Raw genomic sequence first — 15,128 nt, forward strand, 5'->3', positions numbered from 1 at the left:
ACAATAATTATAATAATACAGCACACAATCAAAAAAAATACAGTCCTCATATCCGCAACAATATATATATATATATATATATATATATATATATATATATATATATATATATATATATAATATAACTGTGAGAAATCTATCTTAATGTGAAATCTTAAATCTTGTCTTAAAATGTGAGAAATATATATATATATGTATATATATATATATAACTGTGAGAAATTTATCTTAATGTGAAATCTTAAATCTTGTCTTAAAATGTGAGAAATTTATTTGTTCAAATATCGATGAACTTGAGGAAGACTGAGAGGACGGCCTATTTGTCCAAAAGCTTGTCGAAAATAAAAGATTGTCCTGAAGCTACATCCGTAATTTATTTAATTTCTTCCAAATGTATATATATATATATATATATATATATATATATATAGTATATATATCTACATTCAGTGGATTCAGCTCACTCCCACCAACCCTCTCTAACTGCCCTCTCCCAAACACGATTAATAGTAAATATCATTATTTTATATATACTCTGTGCATCGACAAGCCCCAGATATAACCTTCTCATCGGTGTTAAGAAGCACGAAAGTTTGGGTAGAAAGCACTATCTACGAACCTTTGGCCTATCACAGGCCCACATCATCGGGAGTTTGCAGTATGAGCAGATGGCATTTGGCAAGCTGAGGAAGTTCTCCAAGTATTTCGTTGTGCATTGGCTCAGTCTTTTCTCTCAGGTACTTTTCCAAGTATTTTCTAGCTTCCTTAAGAAGCGTTGTGAGCCATTTTAACAATCCGTATCTATCGCAGACAATAAACTTCATGATGCTCTGAACGCCGGCGTCTCCTGAGGTTTCTGTGTATGCACGCCGAGCATACTGGGGCGGAATACGCCATTTTGAAATAGCCATATTTTTGCATCGAGTGGAAATTCCACACACTCATGGAAGCGTAGTGGGTATTTGATAACAGTATAATTCATCAAAATAGCTAATCATGGCAACATAACATGTGATAGACCAGTCCCTTGATTAATCATTATAAAAATTCAGGTGTTCAGCATTGTTTGATCGTGAAACTTCACATTGAACTTCAAATTCTAGAAATTCAACTGTGCGTAATCAGAGGTATATGTAGGAAAAGTATTTCGGAAGAAGGTTAAACAGAGAACGACCTCAACCAAGATCACCAAATACCATAAAATAATAATAATTTCAGTAATTTATGAAAACCCTGACACCAATGCAGTCACAAAACCCTCTGTGCATTTGCACAACCAACCAAGAAAAAAAATGAACATCGAATCCCAAAAACAGCCACGTGTGCACAGACAATACCTGCTGTCTATGTACTCACATTGATTCTAGTGGACAAGCTATACCAGTGCCTTTCAGGCCACAGAACCCGCCGGGATTCTTGTGCAGGTATTGTTGATGGTAATCCTCTGCGTAGTAAAACTCTGGCGCTGGGAGAACCTCTGTTGTGATTTGACCACTGCAAGCAGCAGACAAAATCTGGAACACAAGAACAAGGTAGGAAGTGAAGAGTTCAAGGTTATATATGAGGAAAAGTCAAAAACTGACTAAATCTGCCACTATTGATTTGTTAAGTAGAAAAAAAAGAACTTCAGTGAACTTCTCATATTTCACTTTGGAGGTCATCAAGCCTGGTCTACATGTGCTTATGAGGCCAGCACTAAGGCCTGCCTTTTTACGATGAAAAAAGGTTTTAAAAAAGCAAACATTTAAACAGCCTTGGACGCGCACCTTGACCCCACGGCCAAGGTACACCGTCCATCAAGGCAATATGGATTTATCAGAACGTTTACATTCTAACTGCCGTGGTAAGTGAGGAGAGGTCACCCCAACTCATTTTGCTCTGATGAAGGGTTTAATGCCCAAAGCTTCAGCTTTTTGCGATTAGAGATTAGCATACTTTTTATTATCCATTATACTCTGGACATGCTGTTTCTGCTGTCTCAACAATGGATGGAGGTCCTCAATGCCAAACAGGAAATCAGAGCTGTCTCTCTTGACATATCACGCGCCTTCGATACGGTCTGGCACCCCGCTCTGCTCACCAAACTCTCCTCCTATGGTATCCATGGAAATCTCCACGCATGGCTGGCGGACTTCCTCTGTGGTCGTAGTCAACGTGTGGCCCTGAATGGGTTTCTCTCATCTCCCCTTCCTGTTCAGGCTGGAGTTCCCCAAGGCAGTGTTCTGGGCCTTGTGCTTTTTCTGGTCTTTATCAATGATCCCTCCGACTCTCTGGAAAATCCTCTCTATCTCTTTGCTGATGACTCCACTCTCTGCCGCTCCATTCCTCTTCCCTTCGATCGGCAGTCTGCAGCCTCCTCACTCTCTGAAGACCTGGACAAAATCACAGACTGGACAAACAAGTGGAACATGTCTTTCAATCCTGACAAATCTCACACTCTTACAATGTCTCTCTGAAAAGACCGACTGGACAACCCTCCCATTTACTTTCTCAACAATCCTCTCCAAGAAGTTCTGTCGCTCAAGCTTTTGGGTCTCACTATCTGCCAGGATCTTTCCTGGGAAAACCACATTTCCAAGCTGGCCTCCAAAGCCAGTCGCCGAATGGGCATCCTCCGTCGTGCGAAGTCCTTCCTTGGCACACCTGAGCTCCTCACCACATACAAGGCTTTCATCCGCAGCTCAATGGAATCCTATCCCCCCCTCTGGGCCGGTGCTCCTGCCTCACACCTAGCTCGGCTTCACGCTGTTGAAACCAAAGCTTTCAGAATCATTGGAATCTCCCGCAATGTAGCTATCTCCGAGGGCCTTTCACTCACTCACCGCAGGCAGGTTGGTGGTCTTTCTGTCTTCTACCGACTCCTCTCCGGCCTTGCTCCCCCAGCTCTATCTGTGCTCTGTCCCCCAAATATTCCTACAGGTCGCACACGATCTGCCTGCAACCCTCTTATGGTTAAACTGCCGAAATCTCGGCTCTCTGCTCACCTTCACTCTTTCAATCCTCTTTTCTCCCGCCTCTGGAACAAACTCCCACACTCCCTTCAATCCCAATCCTCCCTCCAGGTCTTTAAAACAGCTGTTCACCACCACCTCTTATCTCCCCCCATCCAAAACCTTGATCCTTTCTACCCCCGCTAATTCACCCCAGATCCACTTTTTTTGAAATTCCAACTTCTTTCCTGGAAGTCCTTGCAGTGTCCATATGTTTTATACTTCTCCCACCCCCCCCCCCCCCCTTCCCATGCCCCTCTCCAAAGCCCTCTCCCTCCCACAGATCTCTCGATGTCCCTGCTCTCAAATGTTGTATTTGTGTCCTTCCCCCTCTCTCCCCATCTTGTCTACTAATCAGGGCCCTTAGGGATATTTTGGTTCAAATTCTTCCAAAAGCATCAAATTTGGCGCAGATGTTTCCCATGCCATACTCTTTCGATTTTTGCCGGGCGCCAAGGGCGGTATGATCCGGGGACCATACCGGTCCATCCCGCCATGTCACCTGACCTATGACGTCATAATTAGGATATGCATCCAATCACATGGCGTACTATAAGTGGTCAAAGTTCAAAATGAATCGATCGAAAAATGAAGACAGGGATCCATTTTTAAGGTTTTCATAAAATCCAATATGGCCGCCAGGTCACATGACCTATGACGTCATATTTATGACATGTATACAATCATGTATACATGAACCCGGATCATGATCGCACAAAAATTAAACACAAGGATATGGCATACAGTTCATAAAACATCAAAATCCGTACCTTTGTAATTACACTGATGAACTGCATATGCCTGAAAATTAGGAAATAGACATGTAAATATTTCCTCTAATTGTCAAAAATAAGGTCAGAGTTCGATTACCCAACCCAGAAACATAAAATGGTGAACCTCGCGTAAATCTTGACAAAAAACTCAAAAACCGACATGTTTGACTCAAAAATGACCTTTAAGATGACCTTGAGGGTTGACGTTGACCTCGATTCATCAAAATAACATCATAATTGGATTCCTCGACCTCGAAAACCCCTGAAAAGTGGTATCATACATGATTCCAACCCTTTTGGTTATTTAACTGATTTTCCTCTAATCCGGGTGGCGGCCATTTAATATTTCGCCAATATGGGGCCCCCGGGGGGGGGGGGGCGCCCGTCTTGGCGCCCGTCAAAAATCGAAAGAGTATGGCATGGGCAACATCTGGGCCAAATTTGGTGCTTTTGGAAGAATTTGAACCAAACGGCCCCAAAATATCCCTAAGGGCTCTGACTAAACCGCTCCCCTTTCCCCTTATTATATGATGTATGTGTCGGTTTGTCTTTCTGTGTGATTAATGTTAGCTCTTTCACGAGCCTCGATCTTGTATACAAAAATATATATGTGTATATATATATCTATATCTATCTATATAATTATAAAATTGAAATCTTGCGTGTTTGTATGTAACATTCGATCGGTCCGGGGGCGTGGCTTACCCCTTTGAGAGAGTAGTAATATCCACCATTTTATTAACTCGCATAGCTTTGAGGCCTGTTTTGTAGGCCCGTGGTGTCTTGCTCTCTCTCTCAGTTTTATTTCAAATCAAATTCGATATATCATTTCATTTTTCACAGTCGCTAACATAGTTTTAGACTCGGTTGAAAAAAAACGGGAAGAAAATCCGATGAAAGTTTCCGTTTATAGAACGAAATGAATTCTGAAAGGCTTGTATCTTCAAGGCCATTGAGTCTGTTTCACGCCTTTATCTTCAATCGAAGTCGCCATCTGATTTCATTTTTATCGATGGTTTTAGACTCGGTAAAAGAAATAATTGAGAACATTCACACACACACGGGAAATTGCAGAGATATATTTTAAAAATCGCGCCACGTTGATATACGAAAATACACCGCCTAAAATAACAGGCATACAGTATATATCTTCGATTCTTCGTCATTTCATTCAACATTATTACCCGGAAGCAAAATATGTTTCAGGAAATTACCGAGATATATTTCTTTGATTTTTTTTATTATTTATATGCGCATACACTTTAAATAGGTTTATTTGAAATCTTTAATTTTCACAATGTAATTTATTTGTCATTTGATGATCGGCAAAACGATAGCACAAACACAATACTATTTGCAGGAAGAATGTCGTATCAACCCTCCGACGGCGCTACGGACGCGGCCAACGAATCACACCTCATGTCTATGGACGCGAATAGCAACATCCGCACGAATCAGTCATCAATGATTTTCATTGACGCGCCTGGAGGCACAGGGAAGACGTTTCTTATTAACCTGATTCTCTCTAAAGTGAGAGCGAGTGGAGAAGTTGCCCCCTGCGGTGGCCTCATCTGGCATAGCTGCTACCCTCATGCCTGGTGGAAGAACAGCGCACTCAAGGTTTCAAATCCCTCTGACACCGAGGGAAGATGGCATATGCAACATCGATAAAAATTCCACTATCGCAGACCTCTTTCGAAGTACAAAACTCATCGTGTGGGATGAGTGTCCTATGATCAGGAGAGAGAGTTTTGAGGCTGTGGATCGCACGTTGCGTGATGTATGTGACAAAGACGAGCCTTTTGGAGGGATCTTGACGATATGCTGTGGTGATTTCCGTCAACGTGATCGGAGATAAGGGCCGAAATCACGTGTCACAGGTAAGTGATTTAGAACGCTGGAGAGGTGAGCCTTATGGCTTGCTGGCCCAAATAATCTCCCTGATGATGTCCAGCGTTCGCTTTAGTTCTATTCTCATATCTATTCAAACTGACATTGACCCAACGGGTCATGGGTCGTCTAGGGGTAGCATCATCATCATCATTGGCTGAGGGGTAGCATCATTGACTGAGGCGTAGCATCATTGGCTGAGGGGTAGCATCATTGGCTGAGGGGTAGCATCATTGGCTGAGGGGTAGCATCATTGACTGAGGGGTAGCATTATTGGCTGAGGGGTAGCATCATTGGCTGAGGTGTAGCATCATTGGCTGAGGGGTAGCATCATTGGCTGAGGGGTAGCATCATTGGCTGAGGTGTAGCATCATTGGCTGAGGGGTAGCATCATTGGCTGAGGGGTAGCATCATTGGCTGAGGGGTAGCATCATTGGCTGAGGGGTAGCATCATTGGCTGAGGGGTAGCATCATTGGCTGAGGGGTAGCATCATTGGCTGAGGTGTAGCATCATTGGCTGAGGAGTCACATCATTGGCTGAGGGGTAGCATCATTGGCTGAGGGGTGGCATCATTGGCTGAGGGGTAGCATCATTGGCTGAGGGGTAGCATCGTTGGCTGAGGGGTAGCATCATTGGCTGAGGTGTAGCATCATTGGCTGAGGGGTGACATCATTGGCTGAGGGGCGACATCATTAGCTGAGGAGTGGCATCATTGGCTGAGGGGCGACATCATTGGCTGAGGGGTGGCATCATTGGCTGAGGGGCGACATCATTGGCTGAGGGGTGACATCATTGGCTGAGGGGCGACATCATTGGCTGAGGGTCGACATCATTGGCTGAGGGGTGGCATCATTGGCTGAGGGGCGACATCATTGGCTGAGCAGCGGCATCATTGGCTGAGGGGCGGCATCATTGGCTGAGGGGTGACATCATTGGCTGAGGGGTGACATCATTGGCTGAGGGGTGGCATCATTGGCTGAGGGGCGACATCATTGGCTGAGGGGTGGTATCATTGGATGCGGGGTGGCATCATTGGATGTGGGGTGGCATCATTGGCTGAGGGGCGACATCATTGGCTGAGGGGCGACATCATTGGCTGAGGGGTGGCATCATTGGCTGAGGGGCGACATCATTGGCTGAGGGGCGACATCATTGGCTGAGGGGCGACATCATTAGCTGAGGGGTGACATCATTGGCTGAAGGGCGACATCATTGGCTGAGGGGCGGCATCATTGGATGCGGGGTGGCATCATTGGATGCGGGGTGGCATCATTGGATGCGGGGTGGCATCATTGGCTGAGGGGCGACATCATTGGCTGAGGAGCGACATCATTGGATGCGGGGTGGCATCATTGGATGCGGGGTGGCATCATTGGATGCAGGGTGGCATCATTGGATGCGGGGTGGCATCATTGGCTGAGGGGTAGCATCATTGGCTGAGGGGTAACATCATTGGCTGAGGGGTAGCATCATTGGCTGAGGCGTCACATCATTGGCTGAGGGGTAGCATCATTGGCTGAGGGGTGGCATCATTGGCTGAGGTGTAGCATCATTGGCTGAGGGGTCACATCATTGGCTGAGGGGTAGCATCATTGGCTGAGGGGTCACATCATTGGCTGCGGGGTGGCATCATTGGCTGAGGGGTCTTCTCCTCACTGCTCATTACTAAAAACTGCTCTTCTATGTGAGGATTGATAAATAAAAGCAATTAGAACCAGTAAATTTAGTTTTATATGGCATTTTGCCTCTCTATTAGAAAGTGTGAGAAAATTATATATCTTCGCCATAGGTTGACCTTTGACCCCCACTGTAACCATGGTAACCCCTTAATTATATACAATAACATTGACCCAACGGGTCATGGGTCGTCTAGTATATATAATTATAAAATTGAAATCTTGCGTGTTTGTATGTAACATTCGATCGGTCCGGGGGCGTGGCTTTCCCCTTTGAGAGAGTAGTAATATCCACCATTTTATTAACTCGCATAGCTTTGAGGTCTGTTTTGTAGGCCCGTGGTGTCTTGCTCTCTCTCTCAGTTTTATTTCAAATCAAATTCGATATATCATTTCATTTTTCCATGGTAACATGTAACCATGGTAACCCCTTAATTATATATAATAACATTGACCCAACGGGTCATGTGGCGTCTAGTATATAATAACATTGACCCAACGGGTCATGGGTCGTCTAGTATATATATATTATATATAATAACATTATATATAATAACATTGACCCAACGGGTCATGGGTCGTCTAGTATATATATAATATATACGAGACGACCCATGACCCGTTGGGTCAATGTTATTATATATAATTAAGGGGTTACCATGGTTACAGTGGGGGTCAAAGGTCAACCTATGGCGAAGATATATAATTTTCTCACACTTTCTAATAGAGAGGCAAAATGCCATATAAAACTAAATTTACTGGTTCTAATTGCTTTTATTTATCAATCCTCACATAGAAGAGCAGTTTTTAGTAATGAGCAGTGAGGAGAAGACCCCTCAGCCAATGATGCCACCCCGCAGCCAATGATGTGACCCCTCAGCCAATGATGCTACCCCTCAGCCAATGATGTGACCCCTCAGCCAATGATGCTACACCTCAGCCAATGATGCCACCCCTCAGCCAATGATGCTACCCCTCAGCCAATGATGTGACCCCTCAGCCAATGATGCTACCCCTCAGCCAATGATGTTACCCCTCAGCCAATGATGCTACCCCTCAGCCAATGATGCCACCCCGCATCCAATGATGCCACCCCGCATCCAATGATGCCACCCCGCATCCAATGATGCCACCCCGCATCCAATGATGTCGCCCCTCAGCCAATGATGTCGCCCCTCAGCCAATGATGCCACCCCGCATCCAATGATGCCACCCCGCATCCAATGATGCCACCCCGCATCCAATGATGCCGCCCCTCAGCCAATGATGTCGCCCCTCAGCCAATGATGTCGCCCCTCAGCCAATGAAGTCGCCCCTCAGCCAATGATGTCGCCCCTCAGCCAATGATGTCGCCCCTCAGCCAATGATGTCGCCCCTCAGCCAATGATGTCGCCCCTCAGCCAATGATGTCGCCCCTCAGCCAATGATGCCACCCCGCATCCAATGATGCCACCCCGCATCCAATGATGCCACCCCACATCCAATGATGCCACCCCTCAGCCAATGATGTCACCCCTCAGCCAATGATGTCGCCCCTCAGCCAATGATGCCACCCCGCATCCAATGATGCCACCCCGCATCCAATGATGCCACCCCTCAGCCAATGATGCCACCCCTCAGCCAATGATGCCACCCCACATCCAATGATGCCACCCCTCAGCCAATGATGTCGCCCCTCAGCCAATGATGCCACCCCTCAGCCAATGATGTCACCCCTCAGCCAATGATGCCACCCCTCAGCTAATGATGTCGCCCCTCAGCCAATGATGTCACCCCTCAGCCAATGATGCTACACCTCAGCCAATGATGCTACCCCTCAGCCAATGATGCTACCCCTCAGCCAATGATGCTACCCCTCAGCCAATGATGCCACCCCTCAGCCAATGATGCTACCCCTCAGCCAATGATGCTACACCTCAGCCAATGATGCTACCCCTCAGCCAATGATGCTACCCCTCAGCCAATGATGCTACCCCTCAGCCAATGATGCTACCCCTCAGCCAATGATGCTACCCCTCAGCCAATGATGCTACCCCTCAGCCAATGATGCTACCCCTCAGCCAATGATGCTACACCGCAGCCAATGATGCTACCCCTCAGCCAATGATGCTACCCCTCAGCCAATGATGCTACCCCTCAGCCAATGATGCTGCACCTCAGCCAATGATGCTACCCTTCAGCCAATGATGCTACCCCTCAGCCAATGACGCTACCCCTCAGCCAATGATGGCTACCCCTCAGCCAATGATGCTGCACCTCAGCCAATGATGCTACCCCTCAGCCAATGATGCTACCCCTCAGCCAATGATGCTACCCCTCAGCCAATGATGGCTACCCCTCAGCCAATGATGCTACCCCTCAGCCAATGATGCTACCCCTCAGCCAATGATGCTACCCCTCAGCCAATGATGATGATGATGCTACCCCTAGACGACCCATGACCCGTTGGGTCAATGTCAGTTTGAATAGATATGAGAATAGAACTAAAGCGAATGCTGGACATCATCAGGGAGATTATTTGGGCCAGCAAGCCATAAGGCTCACCTCTCCAGCGTTCTAAATCACTTACCTGTGACACGTGATTTCGGCCCTTATCTCCGATCACGTTGACGGAAATCACCACAGCATATCGTCAAGATCCCTCCAAAAGGCTCGTCTTTGTCACATACATCACGCAACGTGTGATCCACAGCCTCGAAACTCTCTCTCCTGATCATAGGACACTCATCCCACACGATGAGTTTTGTACTTCGAAAGAGGTCTGCGATAGTGGAATTTTTATCGATGTTGCATACGCCATCTTCCCTCGGTGTCAGAGGGATTTGAAACCTTGAGTGCACTGTACTTCCACCAGGCATGAGGGTAGCAGCTATGCCAGATGAGGCCACCGCAGGGGGCAACTTCTCCACTCGCTCTCACTTTAGAGAGAATCAGGTTAATAAGAAACGTCTTCCCTGTGCCTCCAGGCGCGTCAATGAAAATCATTGATGACTGATTCGTGCGGATGTTGCTATTCGCGTCCATAGACGTGAGGTGTGATTCGTTGTCCGCGTCCGTAGCGCTGTCGGAGGGTTGATTCGACATTCTTCCTGCAAATAGTATTGTGTTTGTGCTATCGTTTTGCCGATCATCAAATGACAAATAAATTACATTGTGAAAATTAAAGATTTCAAATAAACCTATTTAAAGTGTATGCGCATATAAAGAATAAAAAAAATCGAAGAAATATCTCTCGGTAATTTCCTGAAAGATATTTTACTTCCGGGTAATAATGTTGAATGAAATGACGAAGATATATACTGTATGCCTGTTATTTTAGGCGGTGTATTTTCTTATATCAACGTGGCGCGATTTTTAAAATATATCTCTGCAATTTCCCGTGTGTGCGTGAATGTTCTCAATTATTTCCTTTACCGAGTCTAAAACCATCGATAAAAATGAAATCAGATGGCGACTTAGATTGAAGATAAAGGCGTGAAACAGACTCAATGGCCTTGAAGATACAAGCCTTTCAGAATTCATTTCGTTCTATAAACGGAAACTTTCATCGGATTTTCTTCCCGTTTTTTTTCATCCGAGTCCAAAACTATGTTAGCGACTGTGAAAAATGAAATGATATCTCGAATTTGATTTGAAATAAAACTGAGAGAGAGAGCAAGACACCACGGGCCTACAAAACAGGCCTCAAAGCTATGCGAGTTAATAAAATGGTGGATATTACTACTCTCTCAAAGGGGTAAGCCACGCCCCCGGACCGATTGAATGCTACATACAAACACGCAAGATTTCAATTTTATAATTATATAGATAATTAAGGGGTTACCATGGTTACAGTGGGGGTCAAAGGTCAACCTATGGCGAAGATATATAATTTTCTCACACTTTCTAATAGAGAGGCAAAATGCCATATAAAACTAAATTTACTGGTTCTAATTGCTTTTATTTATCAATCCTCACATAGAAGAGCAGTTTTTAGTAATGAGCAGTGAGGAGAAGACCCCTCAGCCAATGATGCCACCCCGCAGCCAATGATGTGACCCCTCAGCCAATGATGCTACCCCTCAGCCAATGATGTGACCCCTCAGCCAATGATGCTACACCTCAGCCAATGATGCCACCCCTCAGACAATGATGCCATCCCGCAGCCAATGATGTGACCCCTCAGCCAATGATGCTACCCCTCAGCCAATGATGCCACCCCGCATCCAATGATGCCACCCCGCATCCAATGATGCCGCCCCGCATCCAATGATGCCTCCCCGCATCCAATGATGTCGCCCCTCAGCCAATGATGTCGCCCCTCAGCCAATAATGCCACCCCGCATCCAATGATGCCACCCCGCATCCAATCATGCCACCCCGCATCCAATGATGCCACCCCGCATCCAATGATGCCGCCCCTCAGCCAATGATGTTGCCCCTCAGCCAATGATGTCGCCCCTCAGCCAATGATGTCGCCCCTCAGCCAATGATGTCGCCCCTCAGCCAATGATGTCGCCCCTCAGCCAATGATGTCGCCCCTCAGCCAATGATGCCACCCCTCAGCCAATGATGCCGCCCCTCAGCCAATGATGTCGCCCCTCAGCCAATGATGTCGCCCCTCAGCCAATGATGTCGCCCCTCAGCCAATGATGTCGCCCCTCAGCCAATGATGTCACCCCTCAGCCAATGATGTCGCCCCTCAGCCAATGATGTCGCCCCTCAGCCAATGATGCCGCCCCTCAGCCAATGATGTCGCCCCTCAGCCAATGATGTCGCCCCTCAGCCAATGATGTCGCCCCTCATCCAATGATGTCGCCCCTCAGCCAATGATGTCGCCCCTCAGCCAATGATGTCGCCCCTCAGCCAATGATGTCACCCCTCAGCCAATGATGTCGCCCCTCAGCCAATGATGTCACCCCTCAGCCAATGATGTCGCCCCTCAGCCAATGATGCCGCCCCTCAGCCAATGATGTCAGCCCTCAGCCAATGATGTCGCACCTCAGCCAATGATGTCGCCCCTCAGCCAATGATGTCACCCCTCAGCCAATGATGTCGCCCCTCAGCCAATGATGCCACCCCTCAGCCAATGATGTCGCCCCTCAGCCAATGATGCCACCCCTCAGCCAATGATGTCGCCCCTCAGCCAATGATGTCGCCCCTCAGCCAATGATGTCACCCCTCAGCCAATGATGTCGCCCCTCAGCCAATGATCCCACCCCTCAGCCAATGATGTCGCCCCTCAGCCAATGATGCCACCCCTCAGCCAATGATGTCACCCCTCAGCCAATGATGTCGCCCCTCATCCAATGATGTCACCCCTCAGCCAATGATGCTACACCTCAGCCAATGATGTCACCCCTCAGCCAATGATGCTACACCTCAGCCAATGATGCTACCCCTCAGCCAATGATGCTACCCCTCAGCCAATGATGCTACCCCTCAGCCAATGATGCCACCCCTCAGCCAATGATGCGTCCCCTCAGCCAATGATGTGACCCCTCAGCCAATGATGCTACACCTCAGCCAATGATGCTACCCCTCAGCCAATGATGCTACCCCTCAGCCAATGATGCTACCCCTCAGCCAATGATGCTACCCCTCAGCCAATGATGCTACCCCTCAGCCAATGATGCTACCCTTCAGCCAATGATGCTACACCTCAGCCAATGATGCTACCCCTCAGCCAATGATGCTACCCCTCAGCCAATGATGCTACACCTCAGCCAATGATGCTACCCCTCAGCCAATGATGCTACCCCTCAGCCAATGATGCTACCCCTCAGCCAATGATGCTACCCCTCAGCCAATGATGCTACCCCTCAGCCAATGATGCTACCCCTCAGCCAATGATGCTACGCCTCAGCCAATGATGCTACCCCTCAGCCAATGATGATGATGATGCTACCCCTAGACGCCCCATGACCCGTTGGGTCAATGTCAGTTTGAATAGATATGAGAATAGAACTAAAGCGAATGCTGGACATCATCAGGGAGATATATTTGGGCCAGCAAGCCATAAGGCTCACCTCTCCAGCGTTCTCAATCACTTACCTGTGACACGTGATTTCGGCCCTTATCTCCGATCACGTTGACGGAAATCACCACAGCAAATCGTCAAGATCCCTCCAAAAGGCTCGTCTTTGTCACATACATCACGCAACGTGCGATCGACAGCCTCGAAACTCTCTCTCCTGATCATAGGACACTCATCCCACACGATGAGTTTTGTACTTCGAAAGAGGTCTGCGATAGTGGAATTTTTATCGATGTTGCATACGCCATCTTCCCTCGGTGTCAGAGGGATTTGAAACCTTGAGTGCGCTGTTCTTCCACCAAGCATGAGGGTAGCAGCTATGCCAGATGAGGCCACCGCAGGGGGAAACTTCTCCACTCGCTCTCACTTTAGAGAGAATCAGGTTAATAAGAAACGTCTTCCCTGTGCCTCCAGGCGCGTCAATGAAAATCATTGATGACTGATTCGTGCGGATGTTGCTATTCGCGTCCATAGACGTGAGGTGTGATTCATTGTCCGCGTCCGTAGCGCCGTCGGAGGGTTGATACGACATTCTTCCTGCAAATAGTATTGTGTTTGTGCTATCGTTTTGCCGATCATCAAATGACAAATAAATTACATTGTGAAAATTAAAGATTTCAAATAAACCTATTTAAAGTGTATGCGCATATAAATAATAAAAAAAATCAAAGAAATATATCTCGGTAATTTCCTGAAACATATTTTACTTCCGGGTAATAATGTTGAATGAAATGACGAAGATATATACTGTATGCCTGTTATTTTAGGCGGTGTATTTTCGTATATCAACGTGGCGCGATTTTTAAAATATATCTCTGCAATTTCCCGTGTGTGCGTGAATGTTCTCAATTATTTATTTTACCGAGTCTAAAACCATTGATAAAAATGAAATCAGATGGCGACTTAGATTGAAGATAAAGGCGTGAAACAGACTCAATGGCCTTGAAGATACAAGCCTTTCAGAATTCATTTCGTTCTATAAACGGAAACTTTCATCGGATTTTCTTCCCGTTTTTTTTCAACCGAGTCTAAAACTATGTTAGCGACTGTGAAAAATGAAATGATATATCGAATTTGATTTGAAATAAAACTGAGAGAGAGAGAGCAAGACACCACGGGCCTACAAAACAGGCCTCAAAGCTATGCGAGTTAATAAAATGGTGGATATTACTACTCTCTCAAAGGGGTAAGCCACGCCCCCGGACCGATCGAATGTTACATACAAACACGCAAGATTTCAATTTTATAATTATATAGATCGATATATATTTCTGTCAAAGTTTTGTTGACTCAATCCAGATCTACCTGTCCACCGACAGAGATACAGATCTACCTCTCCGCCTTCACGAACAAGACAAGTTTTCCATTTTACCCTAGTGTACTCATTAATTGGCATGGCAGGAGTATAAACCAAACATTACACCAAACAACAATAACAAGAATACTCGTACACCAGAGTCCTCTATATATGATGAGTTCATGGGTTGGCACGTATACCTACAGCCGACAGGTATACACATCTTCCTCTGACTTGTCCAGCAAGGGCTTGAATCTCAGCCCAGATAAAAATCCTCGCATTAGCGTCAGGACCAGTCAGCCAGCACTGGTTCTTGGTGAATATTAAAGATTCCATGTATCTTCCATGAAGAGGAGCACAGCTAATCACCAACTTCCTGAACAAAGTTACAAATTCTTGCTGAAATCAATTTGAGTTGAGTGCCAGGCCTGACCTGCCACTTCGTGAAAACCTTCAACGAAAAATGTTCCATGGCCAATCCGACA

At 46.5% G+C, this 15,128-nt stretch overlaps 1 protein-coding gene across 1 annotated transcript in view; it reads right to left on the minus strand.

The window, feature by feature from the left end:
* MSRA (methionine sulfoxide reductase A) overlaps positions 1–15,128 on the minus strand; it is a gene marked incomplete in the record, with an annotated part of 437,378 nt that overhangs the window by 15,525 nt on the left and 406,725 nt on the right. The window contains 1 exon segment of the mRNA XM_078774732.1: positions 1,357–1,514. Within this exon segment, the coding sequence (XP_078630858.1) occupies positions 1,357–1,514 (158 nt within the window).

This window comes from Myxine glutinosa, chromosome 3 (genome assembly GCF_964187855.1).
Source record: "Myxine glutinosa chromosome 3, kmMyxGlut1.1, whole genome shotgun sequence".
NCBI classification, from domain to species: domain Eukaryota; kingdom Metazoa; phylum Chordata; class Myxini; order Myxiniformes; family Myxinidae; genus Myxine; species Myxine glutinosa.